This window comes from Lissotriton vulgaris, chromosome 2_1 (assembly GCF_964263255.1).
Source record: "Lissotriton vulgaris chromosome 2_1, aLisVul1.2, whole genome shotgun sequence".
Taxonomy (NCBI): domain Eukaryota; kingdom Metazoa; phylum Chordata; class Amphibia; order Caudata; family Salamandridae; genus Lissotriton; species Lissotriton vulgaris.
In genome coordinates this window covers 212494208-212518370 of record NC_141687.1, presented here as the reverse complement: position 1 = coordinate 212518370, position 24163 = coordinate 212494208, and the positions used below count along the sequence as shown (strand labels likewise).

The 24163-nt window shown below is 49.2% G+C and overlaps 1 protein-coding gene across 2 annotated transcripts in view; it reads left to right on the top strand.

Moving 5' to 3' along the window:
* The window catches only part of LOC147729857 (transmembrane protease serine 11D-like), a 437959-nt gene that overhangs the window by 370512 nt on the left and 43284 nt on the right, over positions 1 to 24163 (top strand). For both annotated transcript variants that reach the window (XM_086958513.1, XM_086958511.1), the window contains 2 exons: positions 13233 to 13300; positions 13957 to 14120. In XM_086958513.1, coding sequence (XP_086814639.1) covers positions 13233 to 13300; positions 13957 to 14120 — 232 coding nt within the window. The remainder of the gene's footprint in view (positions 1 to 13232; positions 13301 to 13956; positions 14121 to 24163) is intronic.

Here is a 24163-nt window from a genome sequence, read left to right as displayed (position 1 = left end):
GCTCTCTTTTGGAGACTGAGAGATTGTCGTAGAAATTGTTTTAGCTTGTGTTGTAGCTCTTCTGAACATCTGATTCAAGCCTGTTCAATTCGTTCTCAATGAACCCTTGAGAAAAGTCAGATTTTGTCCCTTTATGTACTTCTGTCCTTCCTCCTCTCACAGTTACCTTTCATCTGAGCTTCTGAGGATTCGCAGGTCTCACTTTTTGCTTCTTCCAGTCCATGTTGAGTTGCCAGAAGAAAGTTTGATTAAGATTTCAAACCTTCTCGAGTAGGAAGCTGCCGGGATGTAATTGGATGAAAAATAGGCAAAAGACCGAGTATACCACGAATCACAAAGGAATCTCCTGTGTAGGTACAGATGGTGGATAGAACTCGTCTCCGAACTAGTCACAGAATTGAAAATACCTTTAAAATTGACATTTGGTTCTCACCAAGAAACCGTCTTGCTTGAAATCTTTCTTCACCTAATAATAGTGTAATTGTAGGCGTTCTCTGACTAGTGGAGAAGCGTGGCTCAATGGTTAGAGCGGCAGACCCTGATGCAGAGGGCTGGCCCGGGACCAGGGTTCAATTCCTGCCTCGGCGATTCTTGGACTCAATCTCCCCGGACCTGATAATTCTTGCCTTGGTGCCTAGTATAATCATTGGCCCACTCTGTGACTCTGGGCAATAGCTTGCTTGATCTCCACAACGATGCCTGTCTTCACCTTGGGGGTGCCTAGGAGTGGACATCTCACAGGAAAGCCAGGAAGGGTTCAACAGCGGTATGAATAGAGCGCTATGAGACCTCTGGGTAGAAGGTGCTATATAAATAGAAACACATTTACATTTACACTAGTACGCCATAGTAAACTGAAAAACTAGAACAATGTCTTTGTCCTCCCAATTTTGTCATATACATTGCTGTCCTTCTGAGGGTTATTGGACTCCTAAGGAATTTGAGCCTGACAATCACTCTGATGCCAGAATGATAAATTCTCCTCATGGAATTCTTGTCCAGTCCAATATGCTGGTTTCTTGAAGCAACCCTCAAAAATAAGTTTGCCTCCTCATAGGGAATTTGACTGTGGTCTTCCTATTGAACCAGGTGCTATTGTGACATTTGGAAAAATCTATTCCACCTCAGAATCAGAAAAGGAAGCCCTTAGAGAAAATCTACAAGAACATATGGACAATGCACTTACAGCACGATCTTCCTCTCACCCTGTAGCTTCATTGCTTTTTGAGCGTGAAAATCAAAGGAACGGGATTCTTGTATAGGATATATAGGGAACAAAACAAAATCACTATCAATGATAGATATTCCCTTCCTTATATTAAGTATGTTTTGGATTCTGTGAGAAGGTCTAAGATCTTCACGAAATTTCATCTGTGAGGAGCAAGTAATCTTTGTGTATAGGAAGTGGACTAATGGAAAACAGCTTTCTGGATACAATTTCAGAATCAGCTATTGTTCAGCATTTTATGGATCAAGTATACTGAAACACTTTATAGTCGTCTATTTAGATGATGAAATGACTTTATTCTAAGGAACCAAAAATGCATTTTCAAGTCAGCATGCTTTAACACAACCAACTCTTTTGTGAGCCAGAAAAATGTGAATTTGATCTTAATGAGGTTGAATAAATAGTTAAGGTGTGTAAATGACTCTTTAAATGGTGTCAGCAATTCTAGAGTGGCTAATTCCTTCCAGCATCAAGTAGACTCAAAGTTTCCTCGGATTCACCAATTTCTATTGATGTTTTATTGATACCTTCTCTTACCTAACCAGTATCATCACCTGGTTATTAAAAAATAAATAAAGAAGGTGCTCGTTGGATGTTTCCGGTGGTATTTGGGTCTGAAACGAGCTTTCACTCAAGCTCCAATTCTGCAGCATCCTGACCCGCTTACAAGTTGAGACGGATGCCTTGGAGAGAGCTACTGGTGCAATCCTCTAGCAGGTTCAAGGTGACAATGGTTTGGAACACTACATTTTTTAACTGTCACATATTCTTTTGGATTCTGAAAGAAACTAGTCAGTTCTTGAAAAAGACCTCCTGGCTTTTGAATTTGGCCTGTTCTTAGTGGAGAAATATTTTTATGGGAGCTACAGAGCACAATGAGATTTGAACGAATCACTGGAATGTGCAAGGTTTCAGGAACATGCAGTGCAGGAATAGTAGACAGGCTCATTGAGCCCTACCTTTTTCAATCAATATAATTTTTCTATTACTCATATTCCTGACTCAAGAAATATTCTTGCTAGGTTGTGAATCCACCTGTAAGCTGTAACAAATGTTAGGTCCCGAGTTAGCGTGAAGTGAGAAGGACCTGTGCACCGCACAGTAAAGAAAAGCATCAAATGACTCTTGTGTTCTTATGGATTCCCGTCCCAACCACATTGTAATGCAGCATGTGAGTTGAATATTGAAGATGTGCTTGGGAAACCGTTTCAGATCTGTAATGTATGATTGATGAGCCTTTTAAATAAAAAGAGTTAAAAAAAATAAACGAATTCACTTGCTGATGGGCTGAATGCACAAAGGATTGTAGGGGTGGTACAATCTTTCCACGAGAAGCTTCAAGTTGTTCATTCCAAAGTCTCAAGGAAAACATGTGAAGATTTACAAGGGAAGGTTTGTTAAGAAGAAAATGTAGCCTTTAAAGGAACTGCCCTATTCATTCCTTTCAAAGAACTAAGGATTGAGGTTTTGAAGATGTGTAATGACTTGTCTGCTGCTGGTCACAGAGATGTTAAATCAACTTTAGAACTTATACTTCATTCTTTTTGGTGCCTGTTAGAAAGGCGATCCTAGGGGGGAGGCCGAGGTTGTCTGGCCGACCACCCTGGGACCCACCTCTCCTTCTAGAGTTGGCCGAGCGCCGTCGAGAGGCCTCCTGGCGAGGTTCCTCTCCTAGAATCGTACAGGCGAGCAATCACACCACTACAAATGGACACCACACCAGGATGGATTCTTAAAGTCTTTATCAGCAATCAAGGCAGGTTATCTCAGCAGTATATGTACAAATGGATCGAGGGATCCTTAAGGTCTCGGTAACTGTGGGAAGGGGGTAGCGGGACAGTCTTGGTACCAGCCTGGTACAGGGATGCCCTGCGCTCAGCTCTCAATCCTCGAGCTGGGGGGTTCCTCGGGATCGGGCCGCGGCAGCGCCAGCAGGGCTCCGAAGATGGTTCAGCGAGGTCGGGCCGCGGCAGTGCCAGCAGGGCTCCAAAGATGGTTCAGCGAGGTCGGGCCGCGGCAGGGCCAGCAGGGCTCCGAAGATGGTTCAGCGAGGTCGGGCCGCGGCAGGGCCAGCAGGGCTCCGAAGATGGTTCAGCGAGGTCGGGCCGCGGCAGTGCCAGCAGGGCTCTGAAGATGGTTCAGCGAGATAGGGCCGCGGCAGTGCCAGCAGGGCTCCGAAGATGGCTCAGCGAGGTCGGGCCGCGCCAGCGCCAGCAGGGCTCCGAATAGGGTTCAAGGTTCTGTAGTGAGTTCGTCTCAGGGTCAGCCGCTATTCAACCTGCAGGGCTCTCGACTCCAGGATACAACTCCCGACTCATTCCAGAGCTGCCCCAGATATAGGTCTGGAGTCCTTTGATGTCCGGGCCCTCGCACCTGGGGGTCAGAGGGGCCGGGATGAGAGTGTCCAGCCACCCAGCAGGGGGGTGGAGCCAGCGCCCAGGGAGGCCGGAGGCGATTGAAACCAGGCGTCCGGGGACGGCTGGAGGGCCATCGAAACTCTCCTCCTCCTTGATCCGTCAAGTGGCCGTTTTACCACCTGGTCGGATCTTGGTGCCTCGATGTCGGGGCTTCGCTGGGGCCGCGGCCGAGGTAGGGTCGAGGCCACGGGGCCCGGACGTGGAAGGCCCAAGATGGAGTCGGGGCCTGAGAGGGTGGCCCGGGATAGGGGTCGGACCAGCAGCGTGGGGCGAGTAGGGGTCGCCATGTTCTATAGGGGGAGAGCCGGGGGGTCGCCATGAGTGGCGGCTCTCGTGAAGGCTGGAGGGGGTAGCTTCAGGCCGGAAGACAGGGGTCGATGTCGTCCAGGGCCCGCCATGCGGGAGGAGTGGGACCACGCCACGAGGCCGGGTCCAGCACACGTCCCACCCAGCTGAAGGCAGGGAGAGTCACCCATCTCCTTGGGGGTTCTCCTCGCCGAGGCGGAAGACGCAGGAAAGGCCATCAGCGTTGGCGTGGTCGCTGCCGGGGCGATGCTCCACAGTGAAGTCCATCCCTTGTAGGGAGATGGACCAACGTAGCAACTTCGGGTTCTCCCCTCGCATCTGCATCAACCACCGCAGGGGTCGGTGGTCAGTTTGCACCCGGAAGTGGGTGCCGAAGAGATAGGGTCGGAGTTTCTTGAGGGCCCACAACACGGCAAAGGCCTCTCGTTCAATGGTGCTCCAGCGTTGCTCTCGGGCCAGCAGACGTCAGCTGATGAAGGCCACCGGCTGATCAATTCCTTCGGCGTTGATTTGGGACAGGATCGCCCCGATACCGTGCTTGGAGGCATCTGTTTGGACTACGAATTCCCGGCTGTAGTCGGGGGCTTGGAGCACGGGGCGGTACACATCGCTGTCTTTAGGGTCTCAAAGGCGGCCTGACACTCGGGTGTCCAGTGTACCTTTTGTGGCTGCTTCTTGGAAGTGAGTTCAGTGAGAGGGCCCACAAGGCAGCCATAATTCTTCACAAAGCGCCGGTAATACCCGGTAAGCCCCAGGAAGGCTCGGACCGCTGTCTGGGTGACCGGGGGCTCCCAGGCCAAGATGGCGTCGATCTTGGGTTGGAGGGGGGCCACCTGGCCGCTCCCCACTTGGTGTCCCAGATAGGTCACGGAACCGTGGCTTATCTGGCATTTGCTTGAATTTATGGTCAATCCGGCCGGGCGGAGGGCCGCCAAGACCTCCCGGAGGTGCTGGAGGTGTTCAGCCCAGTGGAGGCTGTACACCGCGATATCGTCCAGATATGCGGCGCTGAACTCTTCTAGTCCCGCCAGCACCTTATTCACCAGTCTCTGGAACGTTGCGGGGCGTTTTTCATCCCGAAGGGCATCACCCTGAAGTGGTAGTGGCCGTCGGGGGTTGAGAAAGCGGAGCGCTCTTGGGCACCTGGTGTGAGTCCGATCTGCAAGTAGACGGAGGTTAGGTCGAATGTGCTCAGGTAGCGGGCCGCCCCCAGGCGGTCGATCAATTCATCAGTCTGGGGAATGGGGTGGGCATCTGTCCGGGTGACGACGTTCAATCCCCGGTAGTCTACACAAAACCTTAGTTCGGGAGAAGCACCAGGGGCGGCGGTTTTGGGGACCAGGACGACAGGGCTGGCACACGGACTGTCAGAGGGTTCGACCACCCCCAGAGCCAGCATCTTGGAGACCTCTGATTGAATGCAGGCCCGAACTCGATCGGGAACTCGGTAGGCCCGGTTTTGCACAGGCGGGCTGTCCCCGGTGTCGACATCGTGGACGCGCCACTGGGTGACTCCGGGGGTGAGAGAAAACAAGTCTGCAAATTGTCCCAACAGCTTTCGGAAGTCTCGGCGTGTGCTGGGGTCAGGGCAGAGGAGAGGTTGACTCCCTCCACGGAGCCGTCTTTCTCGGAGGCGTTCAGGAGGTCCGGTAGGGGCTCAGAGTCGTCTTCGGCCCCGCCGTCAATAGCCATCAGGAGGCTAAGTTCCGTCCGGATAAAGTGAGGTTTGAGCCTGTTGGCGTGGAGGACTCGGAGGGGGTTCCTGGGGGATTCCATGTCCACCAGGTATGTGACAGGGCTCTTGCGCTCCACCACTTTGAAGGGCCCAGTCCACTTGTCCTGGAGGGCACATGGTTCGACCGGGGACATGACCCAGACCTGTTGGCCCGGCTCGAACTCAATGGAAGAGGCGTTTTGATCATACCAGCATTTCATCTCTTCTTGGCTGGCCTCGAGGTTGTCTTTGGCAAGTTCCCGGAACCGCCGAGTCTGGTTTCGGAGGGTCAGGAGGTACCGGTATACGTCGGGCGGAGTATCTTGGGCGGCCACCTCCCAGCCTTCCTTGACCAGGCTTAGGGGACCCCGGACGGGGTGCCCGTACAATAGTTCGAAGGGGCTGAACCCCAGGGACTTCTGAGATAGGCGAAGAGGAGGCAGGGCAGCAACACGTCGCATTGGCGTCGCAAGGGCTCTTCCAGGCCCATGATCATCCCCTTGAGGGTTCAATTGAAACGTTCCACCAGTCTGTTTCCTTGGGGGTGGTAAGGGGTCGTAAATTTGTAGTTGACCCCGCATTGTTGCCACAGGGACTTCATGTAGTGGGAAATGAAGTTCGTACCCCGGTCACTGACGACCTCTCGGGAGAAGCCCACCCGGGAGAAGATCCCCATCAGTGCCCGGCCCACCACGGGAGCCGTCACGGTCCGGAGGGGGATGGCTTCGGGATAGCGGGTGGCATGGTCCACCAGGACGAGAATAAAACGGTGACCTTGAGATGTTCGGGGCTCCAGGGGTCCCACAATGTCGATCCCAACCCGCTCGAATGGGGTGTTGACGACTGGGAATGGTTGCAGGGGGACCTTGTGCTTCCTGCCGCTCTTCCCGCTGGCTTGGCAGGTGGGGCAAGTCCGGCAGTGATTGCTTACATCATTCCTCATCTTGGGCCAGTAGAAATGGGTCACCAGGCGGCTTTATGTCTTGTCCTGCCCCAGGTGCCCGGCGAGGGGCACATCGTGTGCCAAATTCAGGAGGAAGTCTCGGAACCGGAGGGGGACCACCAGCACCCGGCTGGCCCCCAGCTCGGCAATCTTTTGTTCTCTGTAGAGGAGATCGTTGTCCCAATAGACCCAGTGGGACCCCGAGGGGTCTCCGGCGGTTTGAGCGGCGGCTTGCTGTCTCATGCCCTCGAGGGAAGGACACGTTTTCTGTTTTTGACGGAACTGTTCTCGTGTGGGGCCACCTTCTTGGCGCCATTGGGCGAGTTCCGGGAGGTCGCTGAGCGGGGCAATTTCTTCACGGTTGGGCCCCCGGGGACCGGGCTCCGGGTCGGAGTCTTCGGAGACGGCGGGCGGTGGAGGCTCGGGCCACTCCGGTTCTTCGGTTGGGGTGGTGGCCCGGTCGGTCATGGATCGGGTGGTCGCACAGACCCACTCGGGGAGGCCTCGCATCCCCAGATGCTCTCTCCGCTCTACGTCGGCCCAGGGGGAACTTTCCAGGTCGTTCCCGAGGAGGCAGTCTATGGGGGCATCGTCCCGGACGGTCACTTTCAGCATGCCCGACACTCCCTCCCACTCAAAGGGGATTTGGGCCATCTGGCACAGGCTCTCTGAATTGTCCGCTGACCGCACTGGGCACAGTACATTGGGCAGGATTTGGTCAGGGGTCACCAGGTGGCAACGGACGGCCGTCACGCGGGCTCCCGTGTCGCGGGGGGCTTCGGCCCGGTGTCCATTAATGGTGACCCACTGGCGGTACTTCTGAGTGTTGCCCGGGATCGGGCCCGGCGGACCATGTCCCGTTCACCTAGACATACCAGGGACATGGCGGTGGGCTCCCACTCGGTCTGGTCTTCGTCATAGTTCTCTTCTTCGCCCCTCTCCTCTCCCAGGGAGGCGGCCGCTATCTGGCGGTTTGGCGGACCGGTGGTGCCGGGCCGCTGGTTCATCGGGCAGTTGGGGTAATTGGCATAGTGACCGGGTCGCTGGTATCTGTGACAGGTAACGTTCGGGCGGGGCCCCGGCCGTGCTGGGGGGGGCCCTCGTCTGGCCAGGGATGGCGAAGTGTTGGTTGGGGAAGTTGCCGCTGGGGAGTCTAGGTTCCTGTTCTGGCCTCCTCCGCCGCCTCGTGGACGGTGGGACCCCTGGGGAGCTCGACCGTAGTCTCCCATCGAGTTCCGGGAGACCCGGGTGCTCACCCATCGATCTGCCTCGATGGCGAGTTTACGTGGCTCGGTCAGCTTGCTGTCGAGGAGATGCTGCCTGAGTTCGACAAAACAGTTGTTGGAGAGGTGTTCCCATACAATGAGGTTGAACAGCTGCTCGTAGGTGGTGACCTGGCTGCATTTGATCCATCCCTCTAGGGCTCTACTATAGAGGTTCACATACTCCACCCATGTAGTACCGGGGATTTTCTTACAGTCTCGGAATCGCTGCCGGTACATCTCAGGGGTGAGTCCATAACGAGTAAGGAGGGCGGCTTTCATATGTTCGTAAGAGGTCATCTCGGCGTCGGGGAGCTCCAGCGGGGCGTCCCTCCCTTCGCTGACGAACTTCCCCCATAGGCCGGCACCCCAGTCTTTCTGGGGTACTCGATGAGAGGTCATGGCTACCTCGTAGGCTTTAAACCATTGTTGGATGTCGTCGTTTTTGTAGTATTCTTTGACGACATCTTTGGGGATGTGGACCTTCGTGTCCGCAGGAGGAGGAGGGCCCCGGATCACGGAGGCGCTGGTCTCCCCATTCTTGGCCTTGATCTCAAGTTCTATTAAGCCACGCTCGTGCTCGAACGTGAGCTTCTTCTCCTCCAAGTCCCTCTGCCTTCGTTTCTCCTCCAGGTCTCCTTGCAGCCGTAATTGCTCAAGGGCTATCTTTTTCTCGGCCAGCTGTAGTTCTCCGTCCAGACGGAGTCGGGCGAGCTCCAATTCGCGGAGTCGGCTCCTTTCTCGCTCTAGGGCATCTTCGTGGGAGAGGCCCGTATTCACGTTGGTATTTCTTTCTTCTGCGGGGGTTGTGAGGGGTTCGGGTTGCATATCTGGGACCGTGTTATCCTCGTTCTGGGGTGGCGTCGCTCCTGCCTCCAGCCATGTTTGCAGGGCCTGCTTCAAATCGTCCTTGGTGCTTAGTCCCATGGTAGCGAAGTAGTGTGGCTCACTGGTTAGAGGCGGCAGACCCGAGAGGAGAGGACGGCCCGAGACCAGGGTTCGATTCCCGGCGCGGCAGGGTCGTGGACCAGGGTCAGCGGACTCGATAATTCTCTCGCCTCGGTGCCCACTCTGATCAGCGATCACACTCGGCAACTCTGGGCATTAGCTTGCCTCATCTTCACTAACGGCCCCACCAGACCGCCGGGGATGCCTGGTCTCACCCTGGAGATACCCATAAGGGACCATCTCTCAGGGAAGCCACGAAGGGTTTCGCAGCGGTCGAAGCGCCTTGGGACCCTACGGGTAAGTAGTGCGCTATATAAATGCCAATACATACAATACATACATGCCCAGGTCCTTGCAGAATTGTTTCAATTCTTTGTGGTTATAGTCTTCCAATCGTTCTTTCTGGAACTCTGCGGTCGGTCTTGTTTCTTTGGTAGTCATGGTCGGTAGTGGGTGAGTCACTCTCTGTACGACTTGCTTCGGCTCGGATCGCACCGCCTGCCACCAATGTTAGAAAGGTGATCCTAGGGGGGAGGCCGAGGTTGTCTGGCCGACCACCCTGGGACCCACCTCTCCTTCTGGAGTTGGCCGAGCGCCGTCGAGAGGCCTCCTGGCGAGGTTCCTCTCCTAGAATCGTACAGGCGAGCAATCACACCACTACAAATGGACACCACACCAGGATGGATTCTTAAAGTCTTTATCAGCAATCAAGGCAGGTTATCTCAGCAGTATATGTACAAATAGATCGAGGGATCTTTAAGGTCTCAGTAACTGTGGGAAGGGGGTATCGGAACAGTCTTGGTACCAGGCTGGTACAGGGATGCCCTGCGCTCAGCTCTCAATCCTCGAGCTGGGGGGTTCCTCGGGATCGGGCCGCAGCAGCGCCAGCAGGGCTCCGAAGATTGTTCAGCGAGGTCGGGCCACGGCAGTGCCAGCAGGGCTCCGAAGATGGTTCAGCGAGGTCGGGCCGCGGCAGGGCCAGCAGGGCTCCAAAGATGGTTCAGCGAGGTCGGGCCGCGGCAGTGCCAGCAGGGCTCCGAAGATGGTTCAGCGAGATAGGGCCGCTGCAGGGCCAGCAGGGCTCCGAAGATGGCTCAGCGAGGTTGGGCCGCGGCAGCGCCAGCAGGGCTCCGAATAGGGTTCAAGGTTCTGTAGTGAGTTCGTCTCAGGCTCAGCCGCAGTTCAACCTGCAGGGCTCTCGACTCCAGGATACAACTCCCGACCCATTCCAGAGCTGACCCAGATATAGGTCTGGAGTCCTTTGATGTCCGGGCCCTCGCACCTGGGGGTCAGAGGGGCCGGGATGAGAGTGTCCAGCCACCCAGCAGGGGGGTGGAGGCAGCGCCCAGGGAGGCCGGAGGCAATCAAAACCAGGCGTCCGGGGATGGCTGGAGGGCCATCGAAACTCTCCTCCTCCTTGATCCGTCAAGTGGTCGTTTTACCACCTGGTCGGATCTTGGTGCCTCGATGTCGGGGCTTCACTGGGGCCACGGCCGATGTCGGGCCGAGGCCACGGGGCCCGGACGTGGAAGGCCCAAGATGGAGTCGGGGCCTGAGAGGGTGGCCCGGGATAGGGGTCGGACCAGCAGCGTGGGGCCAGTAGGGGTCGCCATGTTCTGGAGGGGGAGAGCCGGGGGTCGCCATGAGTGGCGGCTTTCGTGAAGGCTGGAGGGGGTAGCTTCAGGCCGGAGGACAGGGGTCGATGTCGTCCAGGGCCCGCCATGCGGGAGGAGTGGGACCACGCCACGAGGCCGGGTCCAACAGTGCCATTTATGTGGGAAGACTCTAAACGTTATCTTAATTCTAGTCCGGTCAGTGTGTTTCCAGGGCGAAAACTTCACATTCTAATCTATATGGATGCCTTCAACCGTTACAAGTAGTACCACTGGAGGCTTGGCATACTATTTCCACTCATTTCTTCATGGACTTACCTTCATCTGAGTGGAACTGGGTTAGTCATCATCGATCACTTCTTGAAAATGGTTCATTTTACAGCCTTGAAAAGATTGCGTTCGGCGAAGACTTTAGGACTTGCCATTTTCTAGGGTCAAATAATCGCAGCTTTCCGGAATTGTTCTTTTTTTGCACATGGGCTATTTTTGTTCTCGTTGATTTTTCTGGAAGGCACTGTCTGCTATGCGCTTTCCTGTGTCAGTGTATCGTGGCTACTGGAATGGTTACTCTCATCTCTAGCAGACTTTGGGCCCCATTATGATGGCGGGGGTAAAGATCCGCCCGCCATCACAACCTCATTTACCCCAGCCATATTACCATGGCTTTTCCGCCGGTCGGCAATCATCACGATTGCCGGCCTGGCGGAACTCGATCACAATATGGTGGCACCGCCATCCATATTATGATGCCGGGCAGTTCAGGCCTTTCAATGGCGGCGATGCTTCCATGGAAAGGCAGGCGGAAATTGCTGTGGGTGTCTGTGGTGGGCCGCCGGGTGGAGGGGGCTGCACTCGGGGGGTACCTATGGTATCCCCCCTTCATTGCCTTGCACAAGGTGGCAATGCACAACATGCATCTTTGGCATTGCGGTGGGTGCTGCTTACAGGTTATAGGTGCTGCTCCTAATAGGGCCCTAAGTCAGAGGAGACTAGGCCATTGAGGCCGATAAGTAGCTTAAGAAACCAACCCAGGCTGTAAGACACATGACAGAAACATATCTTGCTCAAATATTGCTGAGAGGAATGTGGGTTGGTTACAATTGAACAGTTTTTTTGATTTGTGATGGCACATTGAATAACTCCTTAGCATCAGAGTAACAAGAAAATATGTGTGTCTAGAAAATCTACAGAATGTATCAAAGGGAGAAGCTGAAAGAGTGCCTACGGAGGTAAAGGCCCCCAGTGCTTAGCACCTCAGGAATGAGTCCCTAGGGGGGCAGGGTGGGCGCCTCCTTGATGGGCACCCGAAGGCTTGGACAGAAACTGGGGTAGTCCATGAGTACGATTGATCGGAACAAAACCCTCTATGAGTCACTGCCCTATGTTTGTTAGTGTAGCCTTGTTCCCAACACGCCAAAGGATAGGCTGACTAGACTCATCAATGACAGGGTTCCTCGTACTCTGGATGAAAGCAGTATGTGGACAACACCTTGGGGACATCAACCCTGGGTTTAGATCTGGGCATTGCATAGAGCCTTACGTAGTCTCGGATGGATTTTTACCCACAGATCTGGTGACACAGCAGTAGTTGGCCTCAACAGATGCTGGTATAAGAGCGGTGCCACACCTAATACGGAATTTATTTTGCTAGAAAGGGAGAAAAAGGTGTAGTTTGCCTCAAGATAGACCCTCAGCCCCTGCAGAGTCTAGTTTGCCCTAATGTTCTTTTTGCCATGGTTTCAGGGCAGGCCTCCTAGGGACTCTGCAAGGGTCGTAGGATAAGTGGACATGTTTTCCAGCGTCATAAGCAGACTACAAGGAAGGGCCTCTATGGATGAGTGTGGATTGTACGGATATGTATCTAGTTTTTGACCAAAGACCATTTCCAGAAGCTCTGGGTGATTTTGTCCTCTATCCTGTTTCAGAAAAACCGTTTTGGTATTGTGTGTCTCCTCACCTATCCTAAGATAGATGAGTCAAGCGGGTGCAGCTGTCTTGTCCTCCGCTCTAAGGGAACGTTCTCAGATATACATACCATTGTTCACCCATCCACACACTGGGTTTTGCTGACCTTTCTAGATGTCTCGTGCACGGACACCACCACTATTTAAAGGCCATCACATGTTTGACACTAGGTGCCTTTTATATTTTTTGAGAGAAGTTGATTAACTCTGTTGATTCTGGTCAAATGATCGGGTCAGGGTTATGTCGTATCCTGACCGGTATTGAGTGGGGTGTTTTTCTTTATTGGTATGACACTCCCCACGTTATGCTCCTTACAGGTGTTGCTGCTGCAGGATCTATATTTTTGTCAAGCAAAAATGATGTCGCTACTGTGGTGTGTTTGAGGGTTTCTATAGTGCAGACTTACATATAGTGTACGCCCTAGTATATATCTGGTGGGACTTGGGGAGTGAGTACTAGGGGTGGCAACTAAAGTGAAAGATACACAAATAACATATACAAATCCGTGTTTTTTTTTGGGTGGAGTCATATTTCCTGGGGTGGGGCAACTTCTAGACTTTTTAGAACCATGTGGAAATCATGGCTTCCACAGGCCTGTGAAGATCTGCATACTCAGATTTTTGCTGCCATTGGCAAAGAAACATTTTGCAATCCCAGACTTAGCTTGCAGTGGGCTAGGGGTGAAAGAATAGGGCGTGGTCCTCCAAATAACTTGAACAAAAATGGAGTTAAGTAATGAAGATCCTCCGACCCAACCTGTGCCTGCTTTGACTACTCTCCATGCTGCTTGGCGTCATAAGCAGTAAGCTCTAACCTAGTCTCACGTTGTCTTTCAGCTGCAGCATGTTTTCATGGGGAGTATTTTGAAGGAACTCTATAAGGATGCATCCATCTTTGCAATCAGGTAGGACGGTCTTTTCTGTTTCCCACTCCATGCTTCGCACTTCTTCATCCAATCCTGCCATCCTTTCACTTTTTCCCTCCCTCGTTGTTTTTGGATTCAGTTAATAAGAGCCTGCAACCAAATAATGTGTCAAGTGAGTTAACTACTTGTTGCTGTCTGACGACAAACTTTTTCTGACAGCTAACAAGGAATTTAGGTAATTAAAACCTCCATAGTGACAATGCTGAGTCCTTCATGCAAGGTGGCCAAAGATACGGGTTTAATAACCAGATTTGGAAGTTCAATTAATCTGCAATAAAAAGGGCTTCTAAATGTTTAGATTTTTTAAGATGTACACACATTTTTCAGGCAGTAAATAAGGTATAGTCCATCACCCCTGAAAGGAAGGCAAGATGGCAAGCGACAACTAACATAATTTCATACATAGATAAAGGGGCGTGGCTCCTTGGTGTAAATTATTTCAACTAACCTCGATTAAAAGGTTTTGAGAGTCAATGTTTAAGCAACTCGGGGATGTTAACTAAACGAGATTAAAAAATATTAAATAGATATAATAGAAGATATGAACTATATATGCTGATTTACTTTATTTAGAAAATGAATTTCCTATTTGGAATTGTATCAGTGAAAAAATAATGAGTAATAAATATTTGCAGCGCCAGTCCCTTCACGGTGCACTTTCAGCTCCGGTTCTGCAACTCCAGCGCCAGTGGAGCGGTCCTCCGCAGCGACACAGTGACCCAGGCACTGGTGAACAGTTACAGCAGCAGCATCGGGCAAGCTGCCATCCTTGTGAACAGTAGCACTGTGATAGTGAAAGGTGAGTGTGCAAAGGACAGGCCACAATCTCATGGACACTCGCAGTGCAATAGTGAGAGGTGTGTGCAAAGAACAGGCCTTGTTCTTATCAACACCAGCAGTGTGCTAGTGCTAGTGCAAGTTGAGTGTGCAAAGCATCAAACCACGACCCACACAAAACAGCCAATGTGATAGTATATGACAAGAGTACACAGGAAATGTGCCATTTCCAATAGCACAAGAGGTGTGATAGTGCAAAGTGAGCGTGCAGAGGGCAGATTTTGATCTCTCCAACACGAGCAGTACAATAGTGCAAGACATGCACATAGGGCTTGGCTTCATCTCATCAGTGTGTTCAGATTAATAGTGCAAGGTGATGATACACATCCGCAGAGCACAATCTCTTCAATGTAAGCGTTGTGACAGTGCAAGCTGAGGGTGGTCAGTATGTCTCTATCGAGTACATTAAACTTGATTAATTACTTGTGTGTGCCAGCTAACTCAGAGGTCACTAGAAACTTTCTCGAATGGACAAGAAGGGATTAGTTTCTGACAACCGCATAAACAGAACTACTTTGTTTCCCTTAGAGTCGGAACAATATCTTCAGAGTTGTGGAAACAATAGATTACAGTTTCACTCAGTCAATCGTGCATGCTTTGTTTCTACAGAGTTGCACAGGAATAGAGAGACAGGCGTTTCAATAAAAGGGTTTATTGAACAGTCTTATTTTTCATGCAAGAGATATGAACTGCTACAATCGTAAGACAGAATGCGAAGTATAATGCGTACAGCGTTAACAGTAATATAGAATAATACTGTAATAGCATGGTCTGTAGCTATGACATATATAAAAATACTTACATCAATAACACAGGCTAAAATACTCAACTGGTGCTTTTAAAATAATCCTACCCCAGTGTATCTAACCTAAGTCTAGTATGAGGGAAGAAGTAGGTGTTGTTTTTGCTATAGTTTAGTTTAGTTGTGCCAAGAATTGCCAAACGTTTCTCTAGGTTCTAATCAGCTCCATACCTTAGAATGAGAGAGGTTCGTATCTCTTTTCCAGGATTCGATCTCTAACACCCCGCAAGGGGAATCAGAAACACTGGAGCTAGATTCTCGGCGAGGAGGATGACAGCGTCTGGTCAGTGCGTCAGTTGGGGACTTAACTTCCAACGGGACTTGCTGTGGCGAGCCGCGTCATGCAAGTAGGTAGCCGACCCGCACCGTGCTTTGCCATAGCAAGTGAAGGTATATTTATACCTTGAAGGTGTTCAGGAATGCCTGTATTGACGTACAAGTTGAGCATATGAACGTCATGAATGAACCCCTAAGGAATAGATGTTCATGCATAATAAATGAGTTCTTGGAGAAATCAATATACAGGCAAGGGGAAGTCCTAAAGGCTTAAGAGTCTGGTTAACCAAGATCTCGTTGTGACGAAGAGGATCGGATGTAGTTGACCATGCATGTATTTGGTTAGCATGAGCAATGCCTAAATAAGGGCTGGATTTCTATGCCTAAATAAGGGAAATGTGAATTGTACCTATATAAGGGCATGAATCGGGAAATCTATATACGGTATCTTAATCGGCACACAACACCCACCCCACTTTCGTATGAATGACATTACCAGATCCTAAACATGATAACATATCTAAAATATATCTACACACAAAGTGCTAAAAGCATGTTTCAAATACATCATAAATAAATGCATTAACACTAGTTGTAAGCATGAAAATGCATTGTTGCTGTACACATTAAAGCAATGTTACATTCTAAGCATATGTTTGCATTGGAATGCTAACTGAAAGAATCATGAAAATATACATTTATGAAATGGCTCGTAAATACAGAATAAAAATGGGCCGAAACCATTTTATGTCAGATTACATAAAACTGTTTGTTCTGGGGACAAGTTCATATATTGTCTCTAGAAGTATTAAAACAATTCTTGTTCTCTATGAATAGTTCTACTATAAGCATATTACTTGTGTCAAAAATGAAAAGTACAAATTTGGAGAAAAAAAATTCATCATAGGAGAAAAGTTCCAAAGTTAGTACCTTGTTTTGAAAAAATGAAGGTCAAATTTAGAGTTCTCTCAGTACACTGTGTGCCAAAATCAAAAGTCAGTGTTAGGGCTTGGAGAAAATATGAAATCTTCTATGTCTGTAGACAAAAAGTCATCCGCCATTGTAGGTGAAAGTTGGATTACCTCGTTTAGAAGATTAACCGCATATAGATGTGAACTATCGTCTTCAGCATTGGTCGCATCAGCAATGTTCGTATCGGATGTTACCTGCGCGCCTATTGATTCCTCTCGTACCTCATTAGTTGCAATTTGCGTCTGTGATATCTCAATGAAGCCCGTCATCAGAATTGGTAGCCGCTGGGGACAACACAGAGCATGGGCTGTTACAGGGACCAGCAAAGTATCCACATCTGTTGGCATGACTGATGGGAGTGTTAGACAGATGTCTAGCACGCATTCTTCACATCAAAGCAGGCAGCGTAGAACAGGTAAGACAAAATCTTGCCTGATTGGTCTGAATGACAGGAACCATGTGGCATCTAATTCTTGTAGACGAGGTAAACCCAAAATTTGGACGATGTGCTCACGGCACTTCATCTCCTGCAAAGCTCTCTCTACAGTGAATTGGGTGTCGCTGGAGATTTGTCTTGCAATATCGCAGCAGTAGGAGCAAACATAGTATCCCTGCAACGAGTCCCAAAAGTAGGGGCAGTCCACCAAACACTCTCTTAAATACATGTACAATACCACTCATATCAGACATGTTTAAGATATGACCTAACATTTCTGAGAAAAGTATGGGGCAGTTTTCTATTCAAAAGGGCATGTATCTCGGCAGAAGTCCTTGCGACTTGTAGATCATAGGTCTCTTTGGCCGAGGTCAGTGGCACAGTTTTTTGTAAAAGAATGGCTTTCATTCTGCTTAAAGTATCAATTCGTATGGAAGAGATGTTCAATGAAGGCCATAAAGGCAACTTCTTTGCTGTCTTGTTTTGTGGAAACAATACTTGCATACAGCAAGTGACGCTGGATGAAACAGTCACTATATATGGAATACCTGGCAACATGCCACAGCAGCTGTGATCATTTAACATGAGGTAACTTCCATTTGAAAGTTGTCCAAAAATTGGATCAATCACTGCAGTTGGTGAGTCTAGCAGGTGACAGCATAAGTTGTTAGAGGAACCATCGCAGGCCCCATGTAAATTAATACCCTGACAAAGGAGAGAACTGCTTAGTGCGTTTTCACAGTTTGAACCGCTAAGAAACACTTCTCCTCCCCCACTCCAACATCTATGTGTGTATGGTAAATCCCAGGATGTCTTGATGTATTCTTTACCCAACCTTTCATATTTGCCTGCTGGTATGTGGTTTAGGCAATACTGAGAATGGACAATTGTAACCAGCAGAGTGATTGTTCCTTGTATTATCCATTCAGTAGCTGTTTTTTTTTTTGCCACTGTGAATGGTAATCTTTCCAGTTTTTCAATGCTCAGCACTGTATAGTCTGCTCCCCTTTGTGCCAGTTTGATCTGTTTATCAGTGAGATTGAATTCTGAAAACAGTGATGCAGTATTGATTAAATGCCAAGGCACATAGCCTGAACGCAAGTTTTGGAGCGTCCAACCTAATAGCATGATAGAACGTAGCTGAGACTGACCATGTTGCAACATGACCAAGTCTTGTTCCATGATGTCTATGGCAGAAGACACAATGCTTTTCAATGAATATATCCTGGACGACAGAGTCGTTAACACATTGTCTACTACAGAGAGAGATTTCTCTAAATTAATACATCAATTTCTTATATGCAGTATATATACCTGCATATATGAAACATTTTTGACGCAGTTTTCTTCATCCTAACAAGAATTCTGTAAGGTCTGCGCCATCTTTAAGTAAAGATAAGTGTTGTTTTACATCCTGTAGTGTAGCTTTCTGTAACCAATCAAGGCATAGCTACCCTACACTAGATGTTGTTATTACCCCAGGATGCTGTCTTTGAACATGTCTCGGGTCCGGCCTATTGAGTTTGAAACCTTGCGTTTTGTTCAGGAATCGATCTTGACAGTTATTTGTGTCTATGGGCCAGAGCAACCAGTTGTTCCACTCTGGATCTGATCTGTTGTGATGCAAAATATTATGTACGTCAAACTCCCCCCGTGTAGTGCTATTACTCGAAGGTATTGGTATGGTTGGTGTGTTCATGTCCTTGATCTTGGCTCACCCAAGGCAAGACGTTTGTTCGACAGTGTCATTCAAAAACATAATTTGCTCAGGGATGATACAGGCTCTAACCAAATCATCTACCCCCTGCACTTGCCAATCTTTTGAACCCCAGACAGTTTTTGTCTCAATGTTGTCCTTCAAAAAGTCGAAACCCTGTCTAGACAGTTGGGCATAAAAGGCTGCAGAATAAATCTGTTTTGTACTGGTCAACATACTTTTCATTCCTGTTCTGATTACATATCTAAAGAAAAATGTTTCTGCATTGGATACATTGAACCCTGAAAAATATGGAAACGTATTCATAAATGTTTTTGAGCTACCCTTTGGAGGTGTAGGACAATGTTCCCATTGGTTATACATATAAACATATCTTGGCATTGCAGATTTGTGCACGAAATGATGACCATAATGGTTATAACAATACATTTGTTCATAGTCTGATGAACCCTCTAAATATTCATGATTTATGAATACTGCAGACATCTCTAGATCAGACATCATATTAAGGCCCAATCATCAGAAAAGGTACTAGATGAAACAAAGTCACTTAATGAAATCTTGAATAAGTGTGGAGTCTTCAACAGCTCCGACGGGGCAAAAATGTCATATTCTGTTTTGTCCCAAGCTATACCATCAGGTATAGGAACGGCTGTGATGTTCACTGCTGACAAGTCTCTTTGTTCACGATGGGATGATTTATGTGGCTTCAGAAGTAAGTTCACTTGTTTACTTGCTGTGCCCATTTTTATATATCTTCCATTTATCAGCATACCCAGAGTTATTACCAGAGCTAACCAAAGTAGAAGAAAAAAAAATTCCAACACAATCCAAAGTTCATTCCATGGTGAAATCAGATAAGTTTTTTCCAGGTGATGAAAAAAGTCAGTTGCTTGTTCTTTGAAAGTTCTTTTTGCTGGTGTTGTTTCAAGTTCGCTGGGATCACTGGTTGGAATTGCATCCGGATTTGTTGAAATTGCTGGAACCACTTGATCACTTGTTACTTCATTGTAGACAGGTGCTTCAGGACGAACTGTTATTTGGGTCTCAAGAGGAACGAGTTTCATAGCTTTGTTGCTTTGTCCTTCTTTTCTCACTGCAGATTCCTCAATGGTGATGAGTCTCTTAGTTTGAACCTTTTGGATTGTAGCTAGAGGAGTTCGTCTGCTACATTAGCGGAGTCCACTTGGCATACTGCTTAGTATTGGCCACACAGTGTGGATAGACCTGAATCGGGTCTCCTTTTTTACCAGCAAGGGGCGGCAGTATCACTGTTCTTGTTCTGTGGACTGCTAGGACAGGTACTGGTTGTCTGTAAGAAGGCCCAAATTCCTTCTTGTAAGCGATCTTTTCTTTGACTAGATCACCAAGCTTTGGGTTCCAGACAGGCCTTGCAGGGACGGTTGGTTTTTCCCCAGTGGTGGTTGGCTTCAGGAACACACTGCTTTGTTTCGTTCTTAGTTCATTTAAGTCCTGTAAAACAGCCAAACGATCTTTGATATCAAATTTCTTATTTTCCACCACTGTTGTATGACAATCAAGGTCCGGAACCAACATTCATTTTATTTATTTTTTAAACCGTTTTTATTGCAGAAACACAATACACAGCATATCTCGATGTTGATCCTTCCCCGCTGGTGCTAAGGCTCAGCTCTTGCACCATTTAAATTTCGCACACAGCCAGTAAGCCCACAACCCGGAGGTCAGGCGGCGTCAAACGGTGGATCCCCATTCCCGACCATTTTTTAACATGTTTATTCTACTTGCCAGGAGTTCCTTATTCCGCTTTTTACATTTTTCGCCCCCCCCCACCCCAATCACCATCCCTCCCTCAACACCCTCCACCCTGGTTCTCCCTCCCTCCCACCCACGAGTGCTCCCACCTGCGCCTGAGCTCTTCGCTAAAGGTCGTGTGTTGGGGCTGCCAGGAGGGGGTCTCATCGCCTAATTCAGATAGTCCCTCCTCCTCCTCCACTGTGCTGTCTCGCTAAGCCTGCACTAGCATCTCCCACTCCATTGCCGCCTCCATTGTTTTTTCATCAGACTTGCGGTGAGCTAGCTGGTATCTAAGTGTACTTTCACTCGCTGCCCATTTAAGCACCTCATTAATCCATCGCTTGTGTGTAGCGCTTTTCTTCGATTTCCAATTTCTTGTTAATTCCCTTTTGGCCAATATCAGACCCATGTCTATAAATTTGCTCGAAATCCTATTCCTGGGCGTATGCGGAAACTAATGCAGCACACCCACAGCCTTGGTAAATTGTAACTCCCTGTCCGTCACGCTGTTTAATGTCTCGATAATCTCCCTCCAATAGTCCGTAGGTGCGTGCAGTCCCAGAGCATATGTCCCACGTCCGCTCCTATCGCATTACACCTAGAGCATGCCGCGTTTTCCACACGAAAATACTTCCCGATTTTCCCTGGTGTGAGGTAGTCTCTATGTAGGACATAGAAATGTATCAACTGAAAACGTGCGTTTCTCGTGCTCTTCCTCGCCCGCCTCACTATCTGCGCCCAAGTAGTGTCAGGGATCTCTACCTGTAGATCTAATTCCCATGCAGTTTTCAGTGCAGGGAAAGGTTGCAGCGTCTCGCGCAGCATCCTTGAGTAGAGACACGCCACCGCTTTATACGTGCCAGCTGCCATCATAGCGTATTGGCAAGCCAGGGACGTGGCGAGCTCTTGGATCCCTTCCCCCAATGCACTTGTATCGCCCTTGTTATAGCCGGATTAATCAGGAAGTCCCCCTTCGGGAGGTCAAAACGATCCTGCAGGGTCTGGTATGGGATCAGCACCCCTTCCTCGTATAGGTCTCCTAGCATTTGCAGACCTGCATCCTCCCATCCCTGCAATCACGACCAATCGCCGCCATGAGGGTATCTCAGGCGCATACATGTGTCGTACCCCTGCTCGTCTCTGCGACCGGTTCCAGCAGAGCCTGAACGTCTGCTCCTCCAGTGATAATTCGCTGATGGCCAGCTTTTGCTGCAGGGCGATAAATGCAAGCACATGCCGGGGGGTGCCCCTCTCTCTTTTTGTGCTCCGGCCCTCTATACACCCTCGCCACCTCCTGCGTGAAAATCTGCAATTGAGCTGCCAAGTAATAGAGCTCGAAATCTGGGACCGCTAGGCCTCCTTCATCTTTCGGCCGAAGTAGCGTGGTCAGAGCTATTCTACGCCTGCCTGTGCCCCAGAGGAAAGATATCAGTAATGATTTCAATTGCTGGAAGATGGATCTAGGTATCCACAAAGGCAACGTGTGAAAGTAGTACAGGAGGCGTGGCAAGGCTATCATTTTCACCAGGGATATGCGTCCCGTCACCGAAATCGGGAGGGTGGCCCAAAAGGTCATACTGCCCCGGAACGCCCGTATACAGCGGCCCAAATTGCCCTCGAGCAGGTCCACAGCTCTGTGATATATGTGCACTCCCAAATATTTCAGACAATTGGGCTCCCAATTAAGTAGTGGGCGGGTGGCAGATCGCATCTCCCCCTTTCGCAACGGAAATAAGCAAGATTTAGACCAGTTGACTTTTAGGCCAGACAGCCTGCCAAAGAGCACCAGGAGTCTCTCCGCTACCTCCAACGCCTCGCTCGCATTCTCTAGGAATAACAAGAGGTCATCCGCATACAGCGAAATAATCTGTGGGCTTCCCCTATAGATTAGGCCCTTATAATAATGTCCCTTCCTGGCTTCCGCTGCAAAGGGTTCTATCGCTAATGCAAATAGCATGGGGGAAAGTGAGCACCCCTGTCTAGTGCCGTGGCACGCCTGGTATTGGTGCGACACGAGGGAGCCTACCCGCACGCGTGCCATCGCCGAGGCGTATAGCACTTTCGTCCAGCATATGTAGCTGTCTCCAAGGCCAAAGCTTTGATGGAACCAACATTCATGTCCCAAATAGGACCTCATATGGAGTAACACCCCCTAGAAAACCTCTTGGAAAGTTGTTAAGTGCAAGTTGAACCCCAATGAGATGTTTGACCCACCCATCACCCAAACCAAATACCCTAGCTGTTATAGACTGCTTTATGTCCCGTTTTTTTCTTTTCACAATCTAATTTTCCTCAGGATGGATTGGAGAAGAGTACCGCAATGCAAAGCCCAAACTGGCCATGGCATCTTTGTAAGCGCAAGAGCTAAAGGCAGGACCCTGGTCAGAATGTAGTGTGCCTATTGCTTATTGTTCTGTATTGATTTAGATTCTGTATGAATTTCCTGACTCATGCCCTTATATAGCCACATTTCACATTGCCCTTATAAAGGCATACAAATCCAGTCCTTATTTAGGCATAGTCCATGCTACCCAAATACAGGCATGGCTACTTCCATCCGTTCATGTACGTCACAACAAGACTCTTAAGCTTTAGGGACTTCCCCTTGCCTGGATATTGATTTCTCCAAGAACTCATTTATTATGCATGAACATCTATTGCTTAGGGGTTCATTCATGACGTTCATATGCCCGACTTCTACTTCAATACTGGCATTCCTAAACACCTTCAAGGTATACCTTCACTTGCTATGGCAAAGCACGGTGTGGTTTGGTGCAGTTCTACTACCTACTTGCAGGATGCAGCTCGCCAACGCAAGTACCGAAGGAAGCCAATTCCTCAGCTGACGCACTGACTAGACGCTATCATCCTTCTGCCGAGAATCCAGCTCCAATGTTTCCGACTCCCCTTGTGGGGTGTTGGGAAATCGAGTCCCGGGAAAGAGATACCAACCTCTCTCACTCTAAGGTATGGAGCGGATTAGAACCTAGAGAATCCTTTGGCAATTCTTGACAAAACTAAACTAAACTATAGCTATAACAGCACCTACTTCTTTGCTAGTACTAGACTTAGGTTAGGTACACTGGGGTAGGATTCTTTTAGAAGCACCAGTTGAGTATTTTAGCCTGTTATTTATGTATGTATTTTTATACATGTCATTGCAACAGACCATGCTATTACAGTATTATTTTATATTACTGTTTAGCTGTACGCATTATACTTCTCATTCTGTCTTACGCTTGTAGCAGTCGATATCTCTTGCATGAGAAATAAGACTTTTCAATAAACACCTTTTATTGAAACACCCTGTCTATCTGTTTCTCTGCAACTCTGTAGAAACTAAGCATGCACGATTGACTGAGTGAAATAGTTATCTATTGTTTCCACGACTCTGAAGATATTGTTCTGGTTCTAGGGTAAAAAAGTTGTCATGTTTATGTGGTTGTCAGAGACTAATCCCTTCTTGTTCATTCGAGAAGTTTCTAGTGACCTCTGAGCTATACTGACCTCAGTCCTATGTCAAATCTATAGTGTATTTTATTCCCACTCAAGTTTCGCCCTCTCGCCGAGCAGCTGGCCCAACTGTATGGGCACTCCGCCTGACCCAAAGAAGGAGATTAAGAGCCTGGGGGTCTGGCTGGAGCCTGATCTGTCCTTTAGGACACACGCCAAGAAGATCGCTGGCGTGTGTTATGGACTGCTCTGGTCGGCCCGTAAGGTTCTCCCCCTCTTACCTGAACTCTCCCGGAAGCTGTTAGTCCAAGGTTTAATCATCTCACGCCTGGACTACAGTAATGCACTCTTTCTCGGAGCACCGGAAGCAACGTTCAAAATCCTGCAACAAGTACAGAACGCGGCAGCCAGGCTGCTGCGGAACGTTCCGGCCAGGCAATCCGCCAGGCCCGCTCTAAAGGCACTCCATTGGCTCCCGGTCAAAGAGAGAGTGACCTCACAAGAGCATTCAGGGGAAAGGACCTGCTATTCTGAAGGACATGATTCGGCCCTATAAGCCCTCTAGAGCCTTAC